This window comes from Rhineura floridana, chromosome 11 (assembly GCF_030035675.1).
Source record: "Rhineura floridana isolate rRhiFlo1 chromosome 11, rRhiFlo1.hap2, whole genome shotgun sequence".
NCBI classification, from domain to species: domain Eukaryota; kingdom Metazoa; phylum Chordata; class Lepidosauria; order Squamata; family Rhineuridae; genus Rhineura; species Rhineura floridana.
In genome coordinates, this window is record NC_084490.1 from 37,520,865 (window position 1) to 37,541,399 (window position 20,535).

At 41.0% G+C, this 20,535-nt stretch overlaps 2 protein-coding genes across 3 annotated transcripts in view; both read right to left on the bottom strand.

Moving 5' to 3' along the window:
* The window catches only part of PLA2G4C (phospholipase A2 group IVC), a 34,570-nt gene extending 26,358 nt beyond the window's left edge, over positions 1–8,212 (bottom strand). For both annotated transcript variants that reach the window (XM_061589380.1, XM_061589379.1), the window contains exon 1: positions 7,965–8,212. In XM_061589380.1, the coding sequence (XP_061445364.1) occupies positions 7,965–7,988 (24 nt within the window). In that variant the 5' untranslated portion in view covers positions 7,989–8,212. The remainder of the gene's footprint in view (positions 1–7,964) is intronic.
* A 3,027-nt stretch (positions 8,213–11,239) lies between these two features.
* LOC133368007 (olfactory receptor 5AP2-like) lies at positions 11,240–12,235 on the bottom strand. The gene has a single exon (XM_061592090.1). It carries the CDS (start codon positions 12,233–12,235, stop codon positions 11,240–11,242), a length of 996 nt encoding a protein of 331 aa, XP_061448074.1.
* Positions 12,236–20,535: the final 8,300 nt, after the last annotated feature.

Below are 20,535 nucleotides of genomic sequence, written 5' to 3' on the forward strand. Positions count from 1 at the left end.
GATGTTATATTCATGTTTTTGTAAGCCGCCTTGAAGGCCTTTTGGCCGTAAGGTGGGGTATAAATGTAATTAATAATAATAATAATAATAATAATAATAATAATAATAATAATAATAATAATCCATCTTTCACCAGAAGATCCCAGGGTGGGTCACAACAATGTTGCTTGCTAATGGAAAGGTATATATAGTATATATACACACTACATATTCTATGTTTGCTTTAGAATCCCAACAGATCAGATAAAATGTCATTGTACAACATAGGGCCCAATGTGCTAGGAACCTCTTGTGCTAAAAAGTGCTTCAACCTAACTTGCTCTGTTTCTCTGATCACCAGTGTTTTTTAACAAAGAAATTTGACTGACTAGCTGACTGAACATCCCTGATCATTGGGCATGCTGGCTGGGGCTAATGGGAGTTGGAATTCAACAACATCTGGAGGCACCAAGTTGACTATCACAGAGGCAAATGCATTGCTGAGTGTCAGCAGGGTTGCCAAGTCAGCATCCCAAACCCTGAGATTTCAGGGTGAGCCCTAGTGATATCATGGGGCCCTAGTGATGTCATAGGGGGCCACCCCTATTTATGTCATTAATCATTAAGGATCAACCACAGTTGCTTGGAGCATACCACTCAAACAAAACAAAACCCTCTGATTGGAGATTAAGATAGAAATCTTAACTAAATGAGGGTGTTTCTAGGTCCAGCTGAAGTGACGGGATCATTCCTTCTCTCCTGCTAAGGGAGCCTGAGTAAGGAACATATCATCTATCCTACTTGCTTCCGGCAAGAAGGATTTAAGTGCCCTCAGGCCAGGCCAGTCACCAGAAGGCCATTGCAGGAAGAAAACCTAGTGTTGTGGAGATGTTAAATGGGAGCACTCAGGAATAAAGACGGATACCTCTGAAGTCCACAATTCTAAACACACGTACCAAGGGACTAACTCCATAGAACTCAACAGGACTTATGTCTGAGTACATATTGTTAAGATTGTGCTGTTGTTAAGGTTTGACTAGGGATCCTCTGCATGATATGCATATCAAAGCAGGGTTGGCAACCCCCTGCCTGGAATACCCTGTCTGCCTTTTAATGTGGCTGCTCCAAACTTCTTTACATTCTTGACCCTTCACTGCAGAGAGAGGTTCGAGAAATGAGTAAGAATTAAGAAGATGCTCTACTGTTTCCTGCCTACTCTGTGGGCTGCTATAAACTCACTTTGACACCCAACCCAATTCCAGTGACTAATAATTGACAAAGAGAAAACACACATGGTTTGGTCTGCCTTCACTGGCAGTAGACTGGGGACAACAGCAGTATGTGTTTTCCCAGTATGTGTTTTCTTTTTTCCACTATTGAGCAAGAAACAAACCATCATGCAAATAGCAAGGTGCATCATCAGTGGGTTTAAGGGGCTTGAGCTGACCACATGGAACCACTGTTGTTGCTTCTGTGGATGTAAGGGAATAAGATCAGAAGTAAATAAAATGGAAATAGAAAAAAAGGCAGTGATGATTTCCTAAATGCAATACCATACCAACCACAACAAGATTCCTATGAGTAAGACAGAAAACTCAGCATCCCACAACCAGTCAGGGCTCCTAACCAAAACTAAAAAAAATCAAGGTCACAGAAATCCCTATGCAACACAACTTGACCCTGGGGTTGCAGTTAGTGCAGAATGCTGCGGCACAATTGCTAACATGAGTGAGACCCTATCAGCTAATAATACCTCTGCTCTGAAATCTGCACTGGTTGCTGATTTGCTACCAGGCCAAGTTCAAGGTGTGTTTTCCATGTTACGAGTGCCACATAGTACTTGTTCTGCTTTTGTAAGAAATCAGTCCTTAAGTGTGGCAGTACCTAAGCTTTGGAACTCCCTGCCTATTGTTGGACTAAATGGTAGCATGTTGTATCTATGTGTTTTTCTGTAAAAGACATGTCCAAGAAAGGGTTAAACCAAGAGAAGCAAAAACGGAAAGTAACCACAGCTGCATGTAATCAGCTGTAGAGATAAATGGCTGGCAAGCTATAAAACTGTTGTAATAAGAATGCTATGCTGGGGGGGTGGGAGGGTGGGGGGGTGGGGGTGGGGGTGGTGGAAGCAACTAACATAGGAGATGTATGTAATTCTTCTCAGTACAATCATGCCAGTAAAGGATATATAGATTCGAATGTCTCTTCTTTGAGAGTCTTGTGGTACGTACTCTCTCTCACACACACAAAGGGCATACGCCAAATAGCAATGCTGCCAACAAGGGTTATGGGCCCAGCTTGGAGCTCAGTGTGGTGAGAGCAAGGAAGAGGGACTCATCAGGAGGGATACTACCGGAGAGCAAACGAAAAAGAAAAGGCTTGTCTGTGAGAATGGCAGTCTCACTATCAGCCGGTATGCCATTGGAACGCCTTACTGATCTCAACTATTCCTGCTGGCATTTGAGAATGCAAGCATTCCTGACTAAAGAGGATTTATGGCAGGTGATTGAAAATGACCCACCGGTGGACCCACCACCAGCTCCATGGAAACGTTTGGAGGAAAGAGCACATTCATATTTAATATTAGCAGTGGATGATACACAACTGTTACATATACAAGACAAACCCACAGCTAAAGAAATTTGGCAGTCACTGAAAGACGTGTATGTCAGAAAAACAGCAAGCAGTAAAATATACTTGGCAAGGAAATTACACCAACTGAGGCTAACGGATGATGTAACTATGTCTACACATCTACTGGAGATAAAGAAACTGTTTGCAGAACTGCAAGAAAGAGAAGTGGTGCACACACAATTACAACAAGTGTACATAATCTTATCCTCATTAAACTCTTCCTGGGATCCAATCATTAGTTCGCTGGAAGCCATGCCAGATGAAGGGCTGACTATCCAGTATGTTTCAGGAAAGCTGATCCAGGAGTGGGAGAGGCAAAAGGACGTAGAAGGAAGAGAGCAAGAGGTGAAAAGAGAAAGGAAAGAAAGAAATCCTGACTTTAAGGACACAGGTACGAGGTCTTTCGGTATCAAGGCGTGCTATACCTGTGGTTCTACTTTGCATCTGAAAAAGGACTGTAAGTCTATGAAAGGAAAAACATCGTCATACGTGCATTTGGTACGTACTGCCAAAAGGAGCAGCAACCAAAACAGCATTGACTGGGTCGTAGACCCAGGTGCTACTCATAGTATGATAAAGGACAAAACATTATTCCGAACTATGTGTACTACAAAAGAAGATGTGATTCTGGCAGATGGCACGAACAGACAGGTACTGGGAAAGGGAACTGTAAACATATGTGTACTAAACACTGTAATGACTGATGTGTTATATGTTCCTACATTGAAATGTAACATTATGTCTGTAACAAAGCTAAACTCCATGGGATATGAGGTTACATTTAGAAATGGTAAATGCGTGATAAAGCAAGGAAACAGAATATGCATGAAAGGAACACTCAGTCAATCACTATTCTATGTTACAATGGGCATTGCCAGGCCTGCTCAGACAGAAGAAGAAAAGGTGAACACCCAGAGGGTTGAACCCAAACATATTGCATCTCAAAAGGAGATGGCCCCTGCTATGTTTACCTGTAGCACTAAAGATGCAACAGATAGGGATCCTTCTAATATTAACGAAATAAGGGAATTGCCTGTGACTGAACAATCCAGGTGGCAAGCAGCCATGAAAGAGGAATTGGATGCCATGGAACGAAACAAAACGTGGACAATAGAAAGTATTCCCTTAGGAAAGAAGGCAATAGGCTGTAAATGGGTGTTTAAAAGGAAAAGGTCCAGCACAGGAGACGTGCTAAGATACAGAGCATGGTTGGTAGCAAAGGGTTTTTCACAGCAGTACGGTACCGATTATGATATTGTATTCGCCCCAGTTATCAAGCACGAGTCTATCAGACTTCTCCTGAAAGTAGCTTCTATGGAAGGGATGAAGGTGTTCCATTATGATATTAAGACTGCATTCTTGCATGGAACACTGCAGGAGGAAATATATATGGAACAGCCTCCAGGGCATGTAACGCAACCAGGACTAGTATGCAAATTGCATAAAGCTCTGTATGGCCTCCTTCAGAGCGCAAGATGCTGGAACATGAAATTAGATGAGGTTTTAAAATCCGTGGGATTTGACCGTTGTGTAGCTGATTCCTGTGTATACGTGAAAAAGAAAGGGGCCAAGTATACGTATTGTTTGGTATATGTGGATGATATTCTATATATCCACAATAATGAGGAGGAGGAAATCTCCTTTCACACTAATTTACAGTGGTATGTAGATACCAAATGTTTAGGACCTGTGAAACATTATCTAGGAAGGATGTCATACATGATAGCGAAGGCGGCTTTATACTGCATCAGGAGGGAAAGATAAAGCAATTGTTAGACATCTGTGGGATGAACGACTGTAAGCCAGTGAAAATGCCCATGACTGTCTCCTTCCAACAAACCACAGAGGAAACCTCATGTAGTAATCCAGACATGTATAGACACATTCTGGGCAAACTGCTCTATTTGGTAAAAGCAACACGTCCTGACATCTCAAACGCTGTAAGCATATTGAGCAGAAAAGTGGAAAAGCCCACAGAACATGACTGGCAAGGTGTTAAAAGGGTAATCCGATACCTTAAAGGCACAGCTAACAAGGGAATAGCCCTATCTGTGCAATGGATGGGCAACGTCAAATGTTATGTCGATGCAGACTATGCTGGTGACCAAGGCAGTCGTCGGTTGACTTCTGGTATTCTCATATTTCTAAACAAATCCGTAATAGACTGGTACAGTAGAAAACAATCAGTTGTGGCTGTATCCAGCTCAGAGGCAGAATACATAAGCCTATCGTTAGCATGTAATGAGCTGCGATGGTTAGAACAATTAATGAAGGAAGTGCATGTGGAGGTCAATAAACCCATAAGAGTGTATGAAGGCAACCACACATGTATTCAGCTAGCAGAATCGGAAGTAAACCATAAACGCACTAAACATATCAGTGTGAGATATCACCACGTTAGGGAATGCATTCAGCAGGGCTTCATAACACTGAACTACTTAAACACAAAAGACATGATTGCAGATGTATTGACAAAGCCTCTATGCGAGGAAGCGTACAACAAACTGGTTAACATGCTAGGTATGTGTACTGTATAAAACAACATGTACTATTACAATTAACTATGTACGAATTGGATTGGAAATGTCTTCACAGAAAAAGTGGGGATTGTTGGACTAAATGGTAGCATGTTGTATCTATGTGTTTTTCTGTAAAAGACATGTCCAAGAAAGGGTTAAACCAAGAGAAGCAAAACAGAAAGTAACCACAGCTACATGTAATCAGCTGTAGAGATAAGCGGCTGGCAAGCTATAAAACTGTTGTAATAAGAATGCTATGCTGGGGGGGGGGGGTGGAAGCAACTAACATAGGAGACGTTTGTAATTCTTCTTGGTACAATCACACCAGTAAAGGATATATAGATTTGAACGTCTCTTCTTTGAGAGTCTTGCGGTACGTACTCTCTCACACACACACAAAGGGCATACGCCAAATAGCAATGCTGCCAACACCTATTTACATTAGGCAGGTGCTTCACTGTACTCATTTTGGCACCTGCTAAAATCATTTTTGTTTAGGAAAGGCTACCCAGGCATGTAGAAGTCACTATGTTTTTATCTGTTTTTAACTCATTGTTGATTTTATTATTTTGAATATTTTTAAATACCTATCTTTAATTGTTTTTGCCAATAATTTTATTGTTTTAATTTCTTCTATAGACTGCTTTAAGGGTTTTTACAATAAAGCAGCATATACATGTTTTAAATAAAATACTTAAATAAATTTTGGAATCACTGTGGTCCTTGGGTCTCTTTCCTCTTTTAGGCACAAAGGAATCTGCCTTAAACTGAATCAGGCCATTTGATACCATCTAGCTCAGTACTGATGGCATGGACTAACATTGGCTCTCCAGGATTCCAGGCAATAGTCTCTTCCATAGATTGAATTTCGGGCCTTTGCATCCAAAGCATGTGCCCTACCACTGAGCTACAGCCCTGTTTAAAATTACATTTTAACATTGTTCTTTTCAATTCTCTAATGAATTCACAGCATACTAGGGCAGATCCACACCATGCATTTAAAGCACATTCAAGAATTGAAGTACATGAATCCCACCACAGAATCCTGGGAACTGTAGTTTGTTAAGGGTGGTGGGAACTATAACTGTGAAGGGGAAACTACACTTCCCAGGATTCTTTGGGGGAAGTCATGCACTTCAAATGTGAGTTGGATGTGCTTTAAATGTATTGTGTGGATTCGCATTACTTCATAAACTTTGCCTGCATATAAATCATTTTAATTAAATTTACAAATGGAAATAAGCTGCAAAGTTTAATGGGTGACCATGGGCTATGCAGTATCTCTCAGACTAATCTGGCCCTCAGGGTGAAAACAACAGAGGTGGACCATGACCACCCCAAGAAAGAAGGGCATACTTAAAATGTAGAGGAAATAATAATTTGTAAATAATAATTTACAACCATAATGTGAAATCAGATACATATCAAGACATAGTATGAAGAAATATTTATATAACCATGAATGTCAAAGATGTTTATTATTTACACAACCTGTAAATATATTTATAGCACAATCCTATGCATGTTTACTCAGAAGCAAGTCCCAAAGTATTAAATGGGGCTTACTCAAGCAGGGAATGCATAGGACTGCAATTCAGTGACAAGGAACTTCACTCACTCAATCCAAAATTCAGAATCATGCCACTTTAAGCTGTTTTGCAACTGTTTTAGACTTGTTTTATGTTTATTGGATTTTAAATGGCTTTATTTCTTGTTGTGACCTGCCTTGGTTTCCAACCCTACCTCAGAGCATTGTTGGAAATATTCCATACACACACACACACTGGAGATGTAAAAATGAACACACCCCATATAACAGTTTGTTGTCAAAACCAGTTGGCCACTGCAGAACATTTTTTTTAAAAAAGTATTAGTTTCCTGCCAAATAAAAGCAGTGGCACCTAAGTAAGCCCTGCTTAACTGCTTTAAAAAAGGGGGATAGGAGGGGGAGACAAAGGTTTACAACACAATCCTTTTCAATGTTCACTCAAAAGTCCCACTGATTTTCAGCACAATCCTAACAATGTCTACTCAAAAGTAAGTCCTGCTGAATTCAATGGGGTTAACTCCCAGGTATGTAGATTTAGCATTGCAGCTTTACTCCCAGAAAAGCTTCATATTGGGAAGGTTTTCAAAACAGGTTATGAATAAGACAAATAAACTGCCCTCTTCAACAGTCCAGTAAAATTTAAGCTTGTTTAACTCCTTAATTAGAAAAGTATAGCACTGTAACATACATTTTTAAAAACTTCTGTTCAAAAATTATTTGAAAGATAAAATGTATAATATGCCATTTTTTCAAGTAATTAAAAAACCTGCATGCACACTTTTATTACAACTAAAATTGTTGAGTGTATGCCCACGAAGATCCTGCTGTGATTTTCAGTTGTAGTGCAATCCTATACATTTACTCAGAAGCAAGTCCCAATCCTGTACTGAGAAAGTACTCTTTATGATACTGAAAGGTATATATTTGTTGAATTCCCAATGTGAGACAAGCAGAAAAAGGAAACTGTTCTCAGAATTTGAAATGGGGTTTAGGTATTGTGGGGCGGGGTCAACAAATCTTGTCAATCACAAACCTGATTTCACTTATTAGCTAAAAACCTGAAACGGCGGGGATTAGAGCAGCCGGTTCTAACAGAAGTTGTGGGGGGGGTAACATTTTGGTTTATATCTTTTGAACCAGATGACCTAGTAACTTATTTTTTAAAAAATGAAAGCTATGAGTCTGGATATTAAGGTGACTCACCCAGAGATCCAGAGAGGGCCCCAAAAACTGGAGTCCCTGGGCAAAAAACAGAGACCTGGCAACCCCAGAGAGATATAGCTTACCATTCCGTCCATATCCCTTGCCATCTCCTCTTCCTGGTTTCTCTACTGTCAGTTCAGTGAATTTACACTCAAATGAAAAAGCAGCTGTAGGGCTTCCTTCAAATGCTAGGACTGAAAATTTCTGGCACGCACTGAGCTTGTGCTGTTCCTCTTGTCTTCTCGTGTTCACATCAGAGCGATGAAAGCTTTCTGCATGAAATGTAACATTCCATTATTCCATCCCTGATACCGGACAGTACTGAATGGCTCAAAAGAGCAGGAAGGAATGTGTTTATAAGTAATTTGATCTCTGCAGTGTTTGCTTTACTGCGTCTACTATGTGCATTCTAATCACAAGGCTCACTGATTTAACTGTTTCAGCAACTGCAATGATGATAATTTTGCTTATGGAACACTACAGCTTGCTGGTTAATTTGAGTGAGATTGAGTGGCCTGCCACATTCTGAATACCTGGCATGGCTAAAAAGTCTCAATTAGGTCAAATATGCCCCTTTACATTTTCATGGAACCATTAGTCTCCCACAGAGCTTGGAAAAGTTACCTTTTTTAAACTACAACTCCCATCAGCCCCAGCCAGCATGGCCACTGGCTGGGGCTGATGGGAGTTGTAGTTCAAAAAAGTAACTTTTCCAAGCTCTGTTCCCCCATAAAGGTGATGGGAGGGAATGTCAGTTACTTTCAAATAGGGATGGGTGACGAATTTGATTCACTTCACATTTAACAGTGAATCTACCTAATTTGCATTTTCTGAAACAATATGGAAACTGAAGCACAGTCACCTTTCAAAAATCACTCTTCTCCAAATATTGTGGTGCTGCTGTCCAGCCAAGCAGTGTGTACAAAAATCCATACACGGGAGTAATGTGTGCATATAAATGCATTTGTTAGTGAACATAAATTGAAAAATGCATTATGCTGAGTAGTAAAATTGTGTATATTGGGAAAATTGCATACAATATGAAGAGAAATTCACACTAAAATTCTGATTATTTTTCATGAGGACTTTTACAAATAATAATGATGATGATGATGATGATGATCTCAAACTGATGTAGAACTGTGGAGAACCAGACTTAATATTGGAAAAATGAGAAAATGAGAGAAATCAACATTGACATAGTCAGTATCTGTAGCAAGCAGAGCTCCCTGATTTTCCATGAGAAAGAAGATGAAGAAAAAGCAGTCCCGGATCTTCTCCTATCCACCCACCTCCCCACCTGTGCTCAGACTACTCAACCGACCCACCTCTCTGCCAAAGAAAAGCATGCAGAGCCAGCTAGGAGTAAATGTTTGAATTACTCCTCTGCTCACGGCTACTTCTCCCTGCCCTCTTAATTTTGTGCTCCTTCATTGCCCAGGGATCTACAGTATCTTCCCTGCCCCCTCTTTCCCCTTATCCTGTTGCAGCCCAAGTCTTTGCGTGTTTGCTCAGAAGTAAATACTACTGAACTAAGTGGGCCTAGGACTGCAGCACCTTAATACTGCATTTGTTTCATTTCTGTGTCCTACCCTTCCCCTTTTATATCTCTCTTCCTCTTCCCCCCTTAATTCCACTTTTCTCACTGTTTATTTACACACCTCTGCTCTTAATGTTGTGCTTTTCATTCCCCACACATCCTTTCCTCTTCCTGCTAAAGTGAAATCTTCTGTTTTGTATGGTACAAAATTTGTACCTCAGGGGCAAGTCGAGTTCAAGGGGATTTCACCTCAAGAAACGTGTGCACAGAATTTCAGTCTTAATGTTTAAGATGTTTGTACACTGTTCCCACTCCCCACCCATTGTGGACTCCTTCTGGGAGGAAGGGTGGGATATTATTATTATTGTTATTATTATTATTATCATCATTATCATCACCATTGTAATGTGAGTAGGAACTCAAGTGAATTAGATATAGTTGTATGGGGGAATCAGTTGGTGGTGGGACCAGTAGGAAAAGGAAAGTAGAGCTCTGGGTTCTGCAGCAACAGATTGTTCAATAAAGTTTGTTCCTTCAACACAGCGTCTGGAGTTCATTTCAACACTTGCAAATATTACAACCATCATCATCATTATTATTATCATTATTATTATTATCCTTCACTTTTCTTGGGGCTAAAAATGGAAAGGAAAAGCAAACTTTTATATAAGGGATTGGGAACTGATGCTGCTAATAACTGGTTTTATAGTGCAATCCTAAGCATGTTCACTCAGAAGTAAACCCCATCAAGCTCAATGAAGTTGCATGTGTCTGGGGTCCTCAGTGATCTTCCTGGGCTGTATGGCACACTCCCAATCATCCCATGGCAATGCTCCTGCCCTTCCCATTTTAATTGAGTTTTTGGGGGGGGCGTCCCTGCTTATTTTTGCCCTTATTTTATTTGTGTTGCTGTGCGTGTAGGCCTTTTTGCCTGTTTGGAGGTGATATTCTCAGCACCACACTTTTTTCTGGGGAAGGGTCCCAGCTCAGTGGTAGAGCATTTTCAATGCATGTTGAAGATCTCAGGGTCAGTCCCCAACATGTCTTGGAAGAGCTGGGTGTGTCTCCTGTATGAAACCCTGGAGATCTGCTTCCAGTCATTTAGTGCAGACAATACTGAAATGATGACTCAGTATAAGGCAGCTTCCTATGTGTTTCCTGAAATGGGTATTTTGTCATGCCCTTGATAGTTTCTTAGATTTCCAAATGTGTCCCTGGGGCCCAGGCATTTTGGGGACCCGTGGCCTAAGTGAACAGTTGGTGGCAGTAGTGGTCTCAGTGTGCTTCACTGAAAAACAGTAACATTAATGGGATGGTTATCTATGACCAGGTCTTTGTGGAGCTCTGATCATTGAACCCCAGAGCCAAACTGGCAGCCAGAGCGGAGAAACCCTATGCCTGCTGATTCAGAAATAAGTCCCATTGAGTTCAATGTCTGTTTCAGAGATGAAAATTTCTCACTTGATGCTTGGCACAGTCATTCTCAAGAAATATTTTTATTGGTTGTTTTGGTTGTTTTAGCAAGTTAAATTTGTCTTTCAACACTTTACAGAATGACTTACATAGAAAAAAATGCAATGCATGCAGAAGGTTCCAGCTTCAGTTCCTGGGCTCTCTAGGTAAGGCTGGGAATGTCCCCTGTCTGAAATCCTGGAGAGTCGTTACCAGTCCATGTAGACACTACTCAGCTTGATTCAGTATATGGCAGCTTCATGTGTTCCTGTGTAATACTGCAATGCTGCACAAAAATTTTGCCATCGCTCCTTATTTCCTTGCTAGCTGAAACAGACACAAAAAGCCAACCAATATACCCCACACCTAAGGAAACTGAGCCAAATTGATAGCTTTACTGACAATTCTAGACAGGGCTTCTTTCACCTCTCTGTTTCTCAGACTGTATATAAGAGGATTGACCATGGGAGTTAGGACAGTATAAAAGAGAGAGAAAGTTTGATGAAGCTGCTTCAGTGTGTTAGTTTCAGGAACCATGTATACACTGATCAGAGATCCAAAGAAAAATGTCACTACAATGAGATGGGAGGAACAAGTGGAGAAGGCCTTCTGCCTCATGGCTTTGGACTGGATTTGGAGGATATTAATGATAATAAATATATAAGAAATCACAGTAAGTAGAAACGGGGATATGGTATCCATGGAGGCTAGGATGTAAGTTACAAGTTTCACTGTGTGGGTGTTGCTGCAAGAAAGTTTTAACACTGGGGCTAGATCACAAAAGAAATGCTCAATTTCATGGGGCCCACAAAAGGAGAGCTGACACGCTAGAGAGGTGATGATGGTGTTACTTAGAAAACCACTTATCCAGGAGCCACAAATAAGACAGAGACAGAGCTTGCCATTCATGAGAGAGGTGTAGTGCAATGGCTTGCATATGGCTAAATATCGATCGTATGACATCATAGCCAGGAGATAACATTCTGTAGATGCTAAGGAACCAAAGAAATAATATTGTACAATGCAGCCACAAACAGAAATGGATTTATCTCCCATCAGAAGGCTGAAGAGCATCCTGGGCAAGATGGTTGACGTATAGCAGATCTCCAAGCAGGACAGGTTCCCTAGGAAGAAGTACATGGGAGTGTGGAGATGCAGATCAGCCACAACTAGCACAACAAGGAGGAGATTCCCAGCCATGGTAATCATGTAGATTGCTAGGAAAACCACGAAGAGAAGAGACTGAAGTTCTGGATGATGATCAACTAATCCAAGAAGAATGAAGCTGGCAATGTTAGTTTGATTTGTTCTGTTTTGTACTTGCTGTAGGAAAGAAAGAGGTCTATGAAGCAAAGACCACATTTATAGCATTTATTTATTTGTTTGTTTAAATGATTCCTATCCTGCTTTCCCCTTCAAAGAAACTTACAAATAAAAGGCAATCATGAAAACACCAATTATACAAACATTAAATTACAAATTAACAAAACTGAAAACAGCAGCAAAATAGTCAAACCACAAAGAGCAGCACTAGCAATCAATACATTAAGGAGCAAAAGAATCAAAAGCATGTTTAAACAGGAAAGTTGTCAGTGACCAATGGAACACGGATAAAGAGGAATATAAGCTAAATTCTTGGGGCAGCAAGTTCCACATATGAGACACTATTGCAGAAAAAAAGACCTCTTATATACACAAGAATTTATAAAATATATACATACACACACACACACACACACACCTATATATATTATATGGAGAGCGAGAAATAATGTTTTGCGTCAAGCACACAATTTACTCAATTTCTAAGTGCTTTAACTCTTCTTTTAAATGCAAGGGTTTTTTTAATTCAAGAATTGTCTTTTGATGGAAAATATGTACAGTCCTACATATCAGGGACATGTACTGAGGTGGTCATCATCACTCATTTCCTGTTTGAAAGTTCCAAAAAGCACATGATTGTCCACTCTTGGAAAGAAAATGATGGTCGAGATTAACCTTTTGGTCTGCTGTAGAAAGGCAATTCTTATACAGATGACCTAAAGTGTGCGATAGGAATTCTATGAATTATCATTTAAAAAGGGAGGGTCATACTGTTGGCCATTAGCATTTCAAGTGTTAGTTACAATGAATTTCTCTTTGGGAATAAAAAATCTTTAGAATTTACTGTGCTGGAAATTAAATACAGTATTACGGTTTTGGAGGCATCAGAATGATCCAAGCGTTAGCAACATGGTCTCTGTTCTGCACTTACTGGTGCTTCCTGTGAGCCATAGTACTAGAAAATGTGGGTGAAACCCTGCACACAAATCCCATGAAATCAATGAGATTTAAGCAGTTTACTCTGCATGACTGTTGCCTGATAGTTGAGGGAGGACAACATCAAAGGCTGCAGCTGTGCAAGATCACATTCTTTGGGGTTGAGCTAGTCTCACTAGCTGAACGAGATCAACATGCTTGCATAGCTGTGTCCAGAACTGTCATTATTGCAAGGCATCACACAGAACTGGGTAAAGATAACAGTAACGATATCTTGCCGGTTTCAAGCCTATCTCAATAGTTCAAGGAAAGTTTAGAGTATATTAGCCACATGGCAATCTGGTATGGTAGAATGCAACAGATAGTTGATGTTGCCATTTTTCAACATGTCCTGCATACAGTTAGGCTGCTACTATCCCACTGGGTTGGATCCGGACTTAGTCATGCTTAGAGTAGACCAGATGTAGCCAATATGACACCCTCGGACTCCACCACCTATTATCCCTGATCACTACCCGTGCTGGTTGGGGCTGATGAGAGTTATAGTCCAGCTACATCTGGAGGGCACCACATTGGCTACCCCTGAAGTAAACCCAATCAAATAAACGTGACAAGTTAGTCACAACTAACTAAATTCCTATTATTATCAATCCAGACAGCATGAGTCTGTCTGGATCCAATCCATTTCAATAGAATATGGGCAATTCGTATGCAGAATTTCATCCTGCTTCTCTAGCACAGTAGCTCACAGGAACATTTCACAGAGACCATATTGGTAGTGGCTGCACAATTCTCATGCCATTAGCATGTTTTGAAGGACACTATATTTTCTAGACAATGGAATTGTACATAAGAAATGTGTATTGCAACAAAACCTGATCAATCCCAGATATGAACAATCTCTAATATGAAGTTCACATATCTATCGGCCACAGCATTACATAAAATATCCAAGACAGCACAACTGAACATAAAGATGTGGTTTATTTCTCCTTTACAACATTTGATTTTGAAACCAAGCTGTAGGCATTTTTGTTTGTTTTCATTTTTTGCTATCTTTAACAACAACAAAAAAGATACAGCCATTGAAGAAGACTGAATAAAAAATCTTTATGGCAGGGGTGCCCAACATGTTGTGGACCACAAATCCCATCATCCCTGACTGTTGGCCATACTGGCTGGGCCTGTGGGAGTTGTAATCCACAATATCTGGAGGGTACTATTAATGCTTTATGGTGTGCCAGTTGGCTCTCCAGAAGCACTGTTGTTGCTTTTGTTTGAACAGAGAGACTCTACCTTACAGCAAGAATTGGATGGCCACTTTCAAAACAAAGGTTGCCGTGATGCAGGTTTATGTGTGATTGTCACAGCCCCTCAGATATATAGAAATGGGACACTCACTCCCCACAAGTTGGAGGGGAAGGAAGAGCTATTGAACAAAACTGATTTACCTCGAAGTTGATTTCATTCAGGGGATGAATACTGGGTATGTTCCCTTCATTCCTCATTTCTGGGTTTGCGGATCACCATACACAATCTCTTCTTCTGTGTCCTTCATGCACATTTACCAAATGTTCAGCTCTCTGTTGACTGTCATAGGCTTTGGGAATCTTAGCAGAGTATTAAAATATTTCAGCCTCTCCCTGACCACTCTCTTTTTAACAGATCTTCACATCTGTATTTAAAGCTAAGCAATCTCTTCAGCTATTTGTCAGAAGAAAGCAGTACACTGGCTATGTTCAGTTTTAAGGGCCGCACTTTTGCTATTAAACCTTTCACAAGAGTTAAGAGAGAGAGAAAATGGCATTCCTTGAGGAACAAAAGGAGCCGTGAGGATTGTTTCCTTTGAGGGCAATTTCCTCTCTGTGTTTGCAATTGACAAATGGGAAAAAGCTTATCACCCATTCTTATTAGAATCCAGCCATAATCCATGAAGTCTTTTCTAAGTTTTCAGTTTTTATCTTTTTTAAAAAAAATGTAGTAGAGAGATATTTTGGATAGAGAGACCTCTCTGTCTCTCTCTCTCTGTCTCTCTCTCTCTCTCTCTCTCTCTCATAATACTAGGGGACATTCAATGCAGCTGGAACAGGTAACTGGAAGTACTTCTTCACACAGTGCACAATTAAACTGTAGAATTCATCATCACATGATGTGGAGATAGCCACCAGGGACAGTACCAGACTTTGGGGACCCCTTGCCACAGTGCCACCTATGGGGCCCCCAACACCCCATCTACCCAGGCACAGATGCCAGCTCTGCTTGCAGTGGCCATCACATACTTTCTCTGCCCACCAGTGAAAACCATCTGGTGATCCAGCAGGTGAATGGCAGGCCTGTAGCCAGAGGGGGACAAATAAGGACCCCCCCCAGAGCTGTGTTTCACCCCCTCTAGGATTTGGGGGGGGAATTATCTACTTTTTAATTTGTGACATGACTGACTATGACAATTTCCATTTAAAGAATGGCAGCTTGTTTTAAAAATGAAAAATTTAAAAATAGGACCCTCTGAAAAATTCAGTAAACACAACAAAAGCCTCATCTGGAAGAGCCCCCAAAATCTTCTCACTCAAGGTTTTCCTTAACTGAGGGTGGACTTTTCATGATCACAGTCCCCCTATAATTACTTAAGTGATCTTGAAAAAAACAGCCTGTATAGTAGCATAACCCTTGAAGAGTTAAATATTAGAACTTTGTATTATGGACTAGAGATACACTCTATCCCTTAGGCTTTCCTTTCCTCTACTTTTCAGTTTCAGTTTCAGTTGTGTTCTCTACCTAGCAAGCAATAAAGAAGCATGTTTGTTTGCCTGCAGTAAGAAGTAAGAATTTGTTTATTCTGCAGTTGTTATAATGAGTAGAGCAGGATCGGGTGCTTATTGCTAAAGGGTGAAATACAGTGATCTTTATTAAAGTGAAAAAATGACCAGCCTTTATTCTTTTAAAGCACTCACTAAACTCACAATCATAATGGCTATTTTTCTTCTTTTTCTTGAGTATTTGATAGTAAAGTGTGTAAACAGCCCTAGAGGGGTAAAAATATTGCCATGTACATTACAGTGAGCTGCCTGACTTGCTGGCTGGCTGGACACCTTGGCTGTAACTCAAGCCTAAATTCTGATTTTCCCAATATGTGCAGTTCAGCATGAGGCCTTTCCAGGGTTTACAGACAGAAAAATCAATCCAGCAACCAGTAAAAAAAAATGCAATTGCTTTCCACAATTAGTTTCCAACTGCTAAGTTAATCATCTATATAGTAGCCAGTTAAAAAGCTTTCCCTTGATTGTCCTACAGGAAGGAAAATCTAAATGTCAGTAACAAGACTAGAAGGACAGACTCTCAAGTAGGATTTAACAAACACACCCTAAAGTATTTATTTTCTCTCTGTCCTTCCATAAACTTATGGGTACATTTGTTTTTCAGGTGAAATCTAAATCTGAGATACCTAATGCAGCATGAAAGCCAAGCTCAGAAGCTCTCTGTCGTTACCAAAGTAGTTCAGTTCATGAAGAATCAGAACACAGGGACAGAGACCATAGGTGAAAGAGGACTGTAGAAATAAGTAAAGTAAAGCTTTTGAGTCTGGTATTCCTGGAGATCTCTTAAAAAAGGGTGAGGCAGTTCAACTGATTAAGAACATAAGAAGAGCCTACCAGATCAGGCCAGTGACCCATCTAGTCCAGCACCTTGTTCTCACAGTGGTCAACCAGATACCCATGAGAAGCCCACAAGCAGGACCTGAGTGCAAGAGCAGTCTCCCCTCCTGTGGCTTCTGGCAACTGGTTTTCAGAAGCATACTGCCTCTGATTATGGTGGAACAGCACAGCCACAATGGATAGTAGCCATTGATAGCCTTATCCTCCATGAATTTGTCCAATCCTCTTTTTGAAAGCCATCCAAGTTAAACTTGGATTGTGTAAGATTCATGTAAGTTACCACACACTCTGGATAGAGGAGGAGTGAGAGGGAAAGTCACTGTCTTTTCCTTCCCCTGGCCCCACCCTCAGATCCTCTCCACCAGTGTGGAGGGGGATCGGCTGGCATTATGCACCTCCCCCATGCCCTACCTAGAAATGTGGCTGCTCCACTACCAATGTGATTGCTCCACCTAACAAGGAAGGCTGGCTACAGGGCTGGTGAATGGTGGTGCAGCTAGGGTGGGCTGGTGAGGGACCCTTCCAAGCCTCTGGGGCCCTTGACCAGTGCCCAGCCAACTGACCAATGATGCCAGGTCTGACAGCCACCAACATGGACAGTTTTATAACAGCATTTCATTAGGGAAAATAAGTTGCAAGAATGTGTATATTAGGCAAAGTTACATACAAAAATAGTATATTAGGAGAAATGCACTTTAGTATGGTGGTGAATTTCCAGGAGGACTTTTAAAAAAAATCAAACTGATGTAGAAATGTGGCAAACTGAACTTGATAGATTTCTCTATTCTAGTTCTGATTGTCCTGTGGATGGAAGAAATAAGCTTCTCCTCCCCATAAAATGTGTATCCAATAAGGATAATTCCCCCTGTAATTGATAAAAGGAAGAGCATGTTTTATGCATGCACTCTATGACACTGATATTCTCTGTGCTCTGTGTTAAGCACATGTAGTTTGGGTATCAGGACCATTGTCTTTGGAAGATATGCACTGTGATAACAATTGCAAAGAGAAGAGCCTTGCATCCCTGACAAATGAAGATTATTTTGCTTTCACAAAGTAGCCCATGTAGCATCTCTGATAACGAATCTGTGTGGCTAAGCTGTTTCAATAGGTACCAAGGCTACACTTGTACATTACAACACATTCCTTTTGGGTAAGAAAATTCAGGAAACTTGGGAAGGAACCCTGTTAAAACCCAAGGGTCTTATCTCTGCAGTTATTGAGGGAGGCAAAGATGAATAAGATGGTGAAAATGTTTCTGCATATGTTTATTTCATTAAACATAAATGTACACATACACATGTACACATAATTTTCACATGGATAAAGCCTTTGTTAAACAATGTGGTAAAATTACCATGAATCTAGTCTTGTTCACACTCCAGTCTCCAATGGTGAAAGATTTCAGGGGTTCCAGTGCTTACCCATGGTTCGGTTTCCTTGGAATAAAGGTTACAGGAGACTGTGTTCTCTTTGGGATATATGGATTTATTTACACATGCATATATATAATCTGAGGATAAGATGGAAGGACTCACAGCATTAACACTGCAACAGATCCTGCTTTCCATTAGGTTTCTAAGGAGAGTCCCCAAAAACACAGTTTTGAATTCAGCACAGAGAACAAGTCAAGCCTTTGTGTCTTCCCAGTTCCCAGGTCCAGATCAGACTAGCCAAGGTTGGCTCCTGGACTATACAAGATGGAGTGCAGATGGGGGGGGAACACCTATCCCCTCTTGAAAGAGCATCACCAGCCACTTGGTCCTATGGCAACATGGACAACTCTTTAGTCCTGCAGATAGAAAGCTTACCAGAGATGGGCAGGGACATTAACTTAACCAAGTGACTGGCTTGACCAGTTTAATGGTTCCTTCTGCTACATGTTCCAACCTTACAGGTACAGAATTACAGGCTTGGAGGGGACCCAAAGCCATCATCCAGACCTACCCCCAATCCTATAACACTAGAAACAGTGACAGCAACTTTGAAGCCCATCCCTGAGAGCTTCAATAAATGGCACCTCTCATGTACCTGTCTATTATGTGTGTATGTGTTTAACTTTATACGGTTGCGACTTAATGACAGAGTTTGATTAGCTACAAGATGGGTATGAATAAGAGCACAATCAGTGATGTGAAAGGCACACATGGAAGGCAATTCAGACTGCCCTTGGGAATTTCATGACAAATGCCATTTGTGTCTATTAGGGATGCCTGAGGAATCGGATCTTTGCAAATTCCAGTATAAGCTGAACTGATCTACACCTCCCAGACTAATGTATGGATCAGAATTTAGCTATTCATTGGATTTCACTCTTCTCTAGTCGTGTTTAGATGCTCAATCACCTGGCATGGAAGGAAATGTATAATGATAAACAGGATGCATTGCCAAGTCCCACCCCCTCAAGTGCATCATCTGTACACAGTTTGGAACTCTCCACATGTTTGATGGCAAAGGTCTAAAGTGGAGAGCCTTCTCTACTCTGAGAAGGTCTAAACGCTATTTAAAACCCTGCACAACTGCTGTTTTAAATCATGCGGGGAAACTCAATGAGTAGGAGAAGTGCTTTGCTTCAGACTGCCTTCAACTCACAGAGGGTTCTTAATCAGGTGGCTCACCCACAGTTTTGGGGGCTTTCAGCACCCAAGCAGTTGTTTATGCCATTCCCCAAGACGCTAATTTTTGGTGGCAAAAGGACAAGAAATTTAAGGTTGTATCCAATATTAGTCATACTCTGGGTAGACCCACTGAAATTGGTATGATAACTTGGGTTGTTTGATATCAATGAGTATAACTTAGTTAGCTACAACCATTAAAGTACACACAGCAGTTGGATGGGTTCAACCTGATAAAGATGTAAATAACCCCCTTCACAGTCAACAGATGGATCATTTGATGAACAGAGATGAGATGAAAAACCCACTCTTCAGCTAATCAGAATGGAGGGGGGGGCTGTGTGCCTCTGTGGATGTGCATGAGAGTGAGGGGTAGGTATATCTAATCTGACCACACCCATTGCTTGAATGTGGCCCTCGGAGGATTAGCCAAGGGTGAATCTGGCTTCTAAAACATTCAGCCACCCCTCATGTAAACTGTGTCATTTTTGCTTTCTTTTCCTGAAAACTCCCTTCCAGAAGTGGAAGTTGCCAGGTGGGGTAGAGACACTATATTAGCTTCCCCTCTGGCGGGTTGCTGTTGTTTACCAGAAGAGAGAGGGGTGAAGTGGAGGGTAGGCTGGCATGGTGCAAATGCACCAGCAGAGCCCACGTGGCATTCCTTCCTAGTAAACTATAGTGACCCACCTGTTGGGAAGATGGCATAGTGGTTGTACCCCACCAGGTGAACCACGTCTTCTGTCTGAATCCAGAAGAAGATATGGCTGAGCTTTCTCAAGATCACCTCAGATTAAGTCAAAAATAATCTCGAGATCTTTCCTAAAAAAATAATAAAAATTAAAAAATCAGATGTTCACTTACAAAAAAAAAATGAAGAAACAAGCATCATGTGTAACCCTGATCTTTGAGAACTTCCCACACATACTCCAGAACATTCAATACAAGGTTTGTGTCTGATGCTTCCTACAGCTCTGAACTTATTGCTGACAGCTGAGTCTTGGCAGAAAAAAAACAGAAGGGGAGAGAATGGCTCTGTTAAAGTCTCTGAGAGTTTATGCAGTCCCGGACAGGAGATTAGAGCTGGTCCCCAAACCTCCTACCCTGCACTATTACTAAGAATGTGTTTGGATTCATG

Coding starts and splice junctions, on each gene's coding strand:
- LOC133368007 (XM_061592090.1), bottom strand. CDS start 12,235: ATGTGGTCTTTGCTTCATAGACCTCTTTCTTTCCTACAGCAAGTACAA.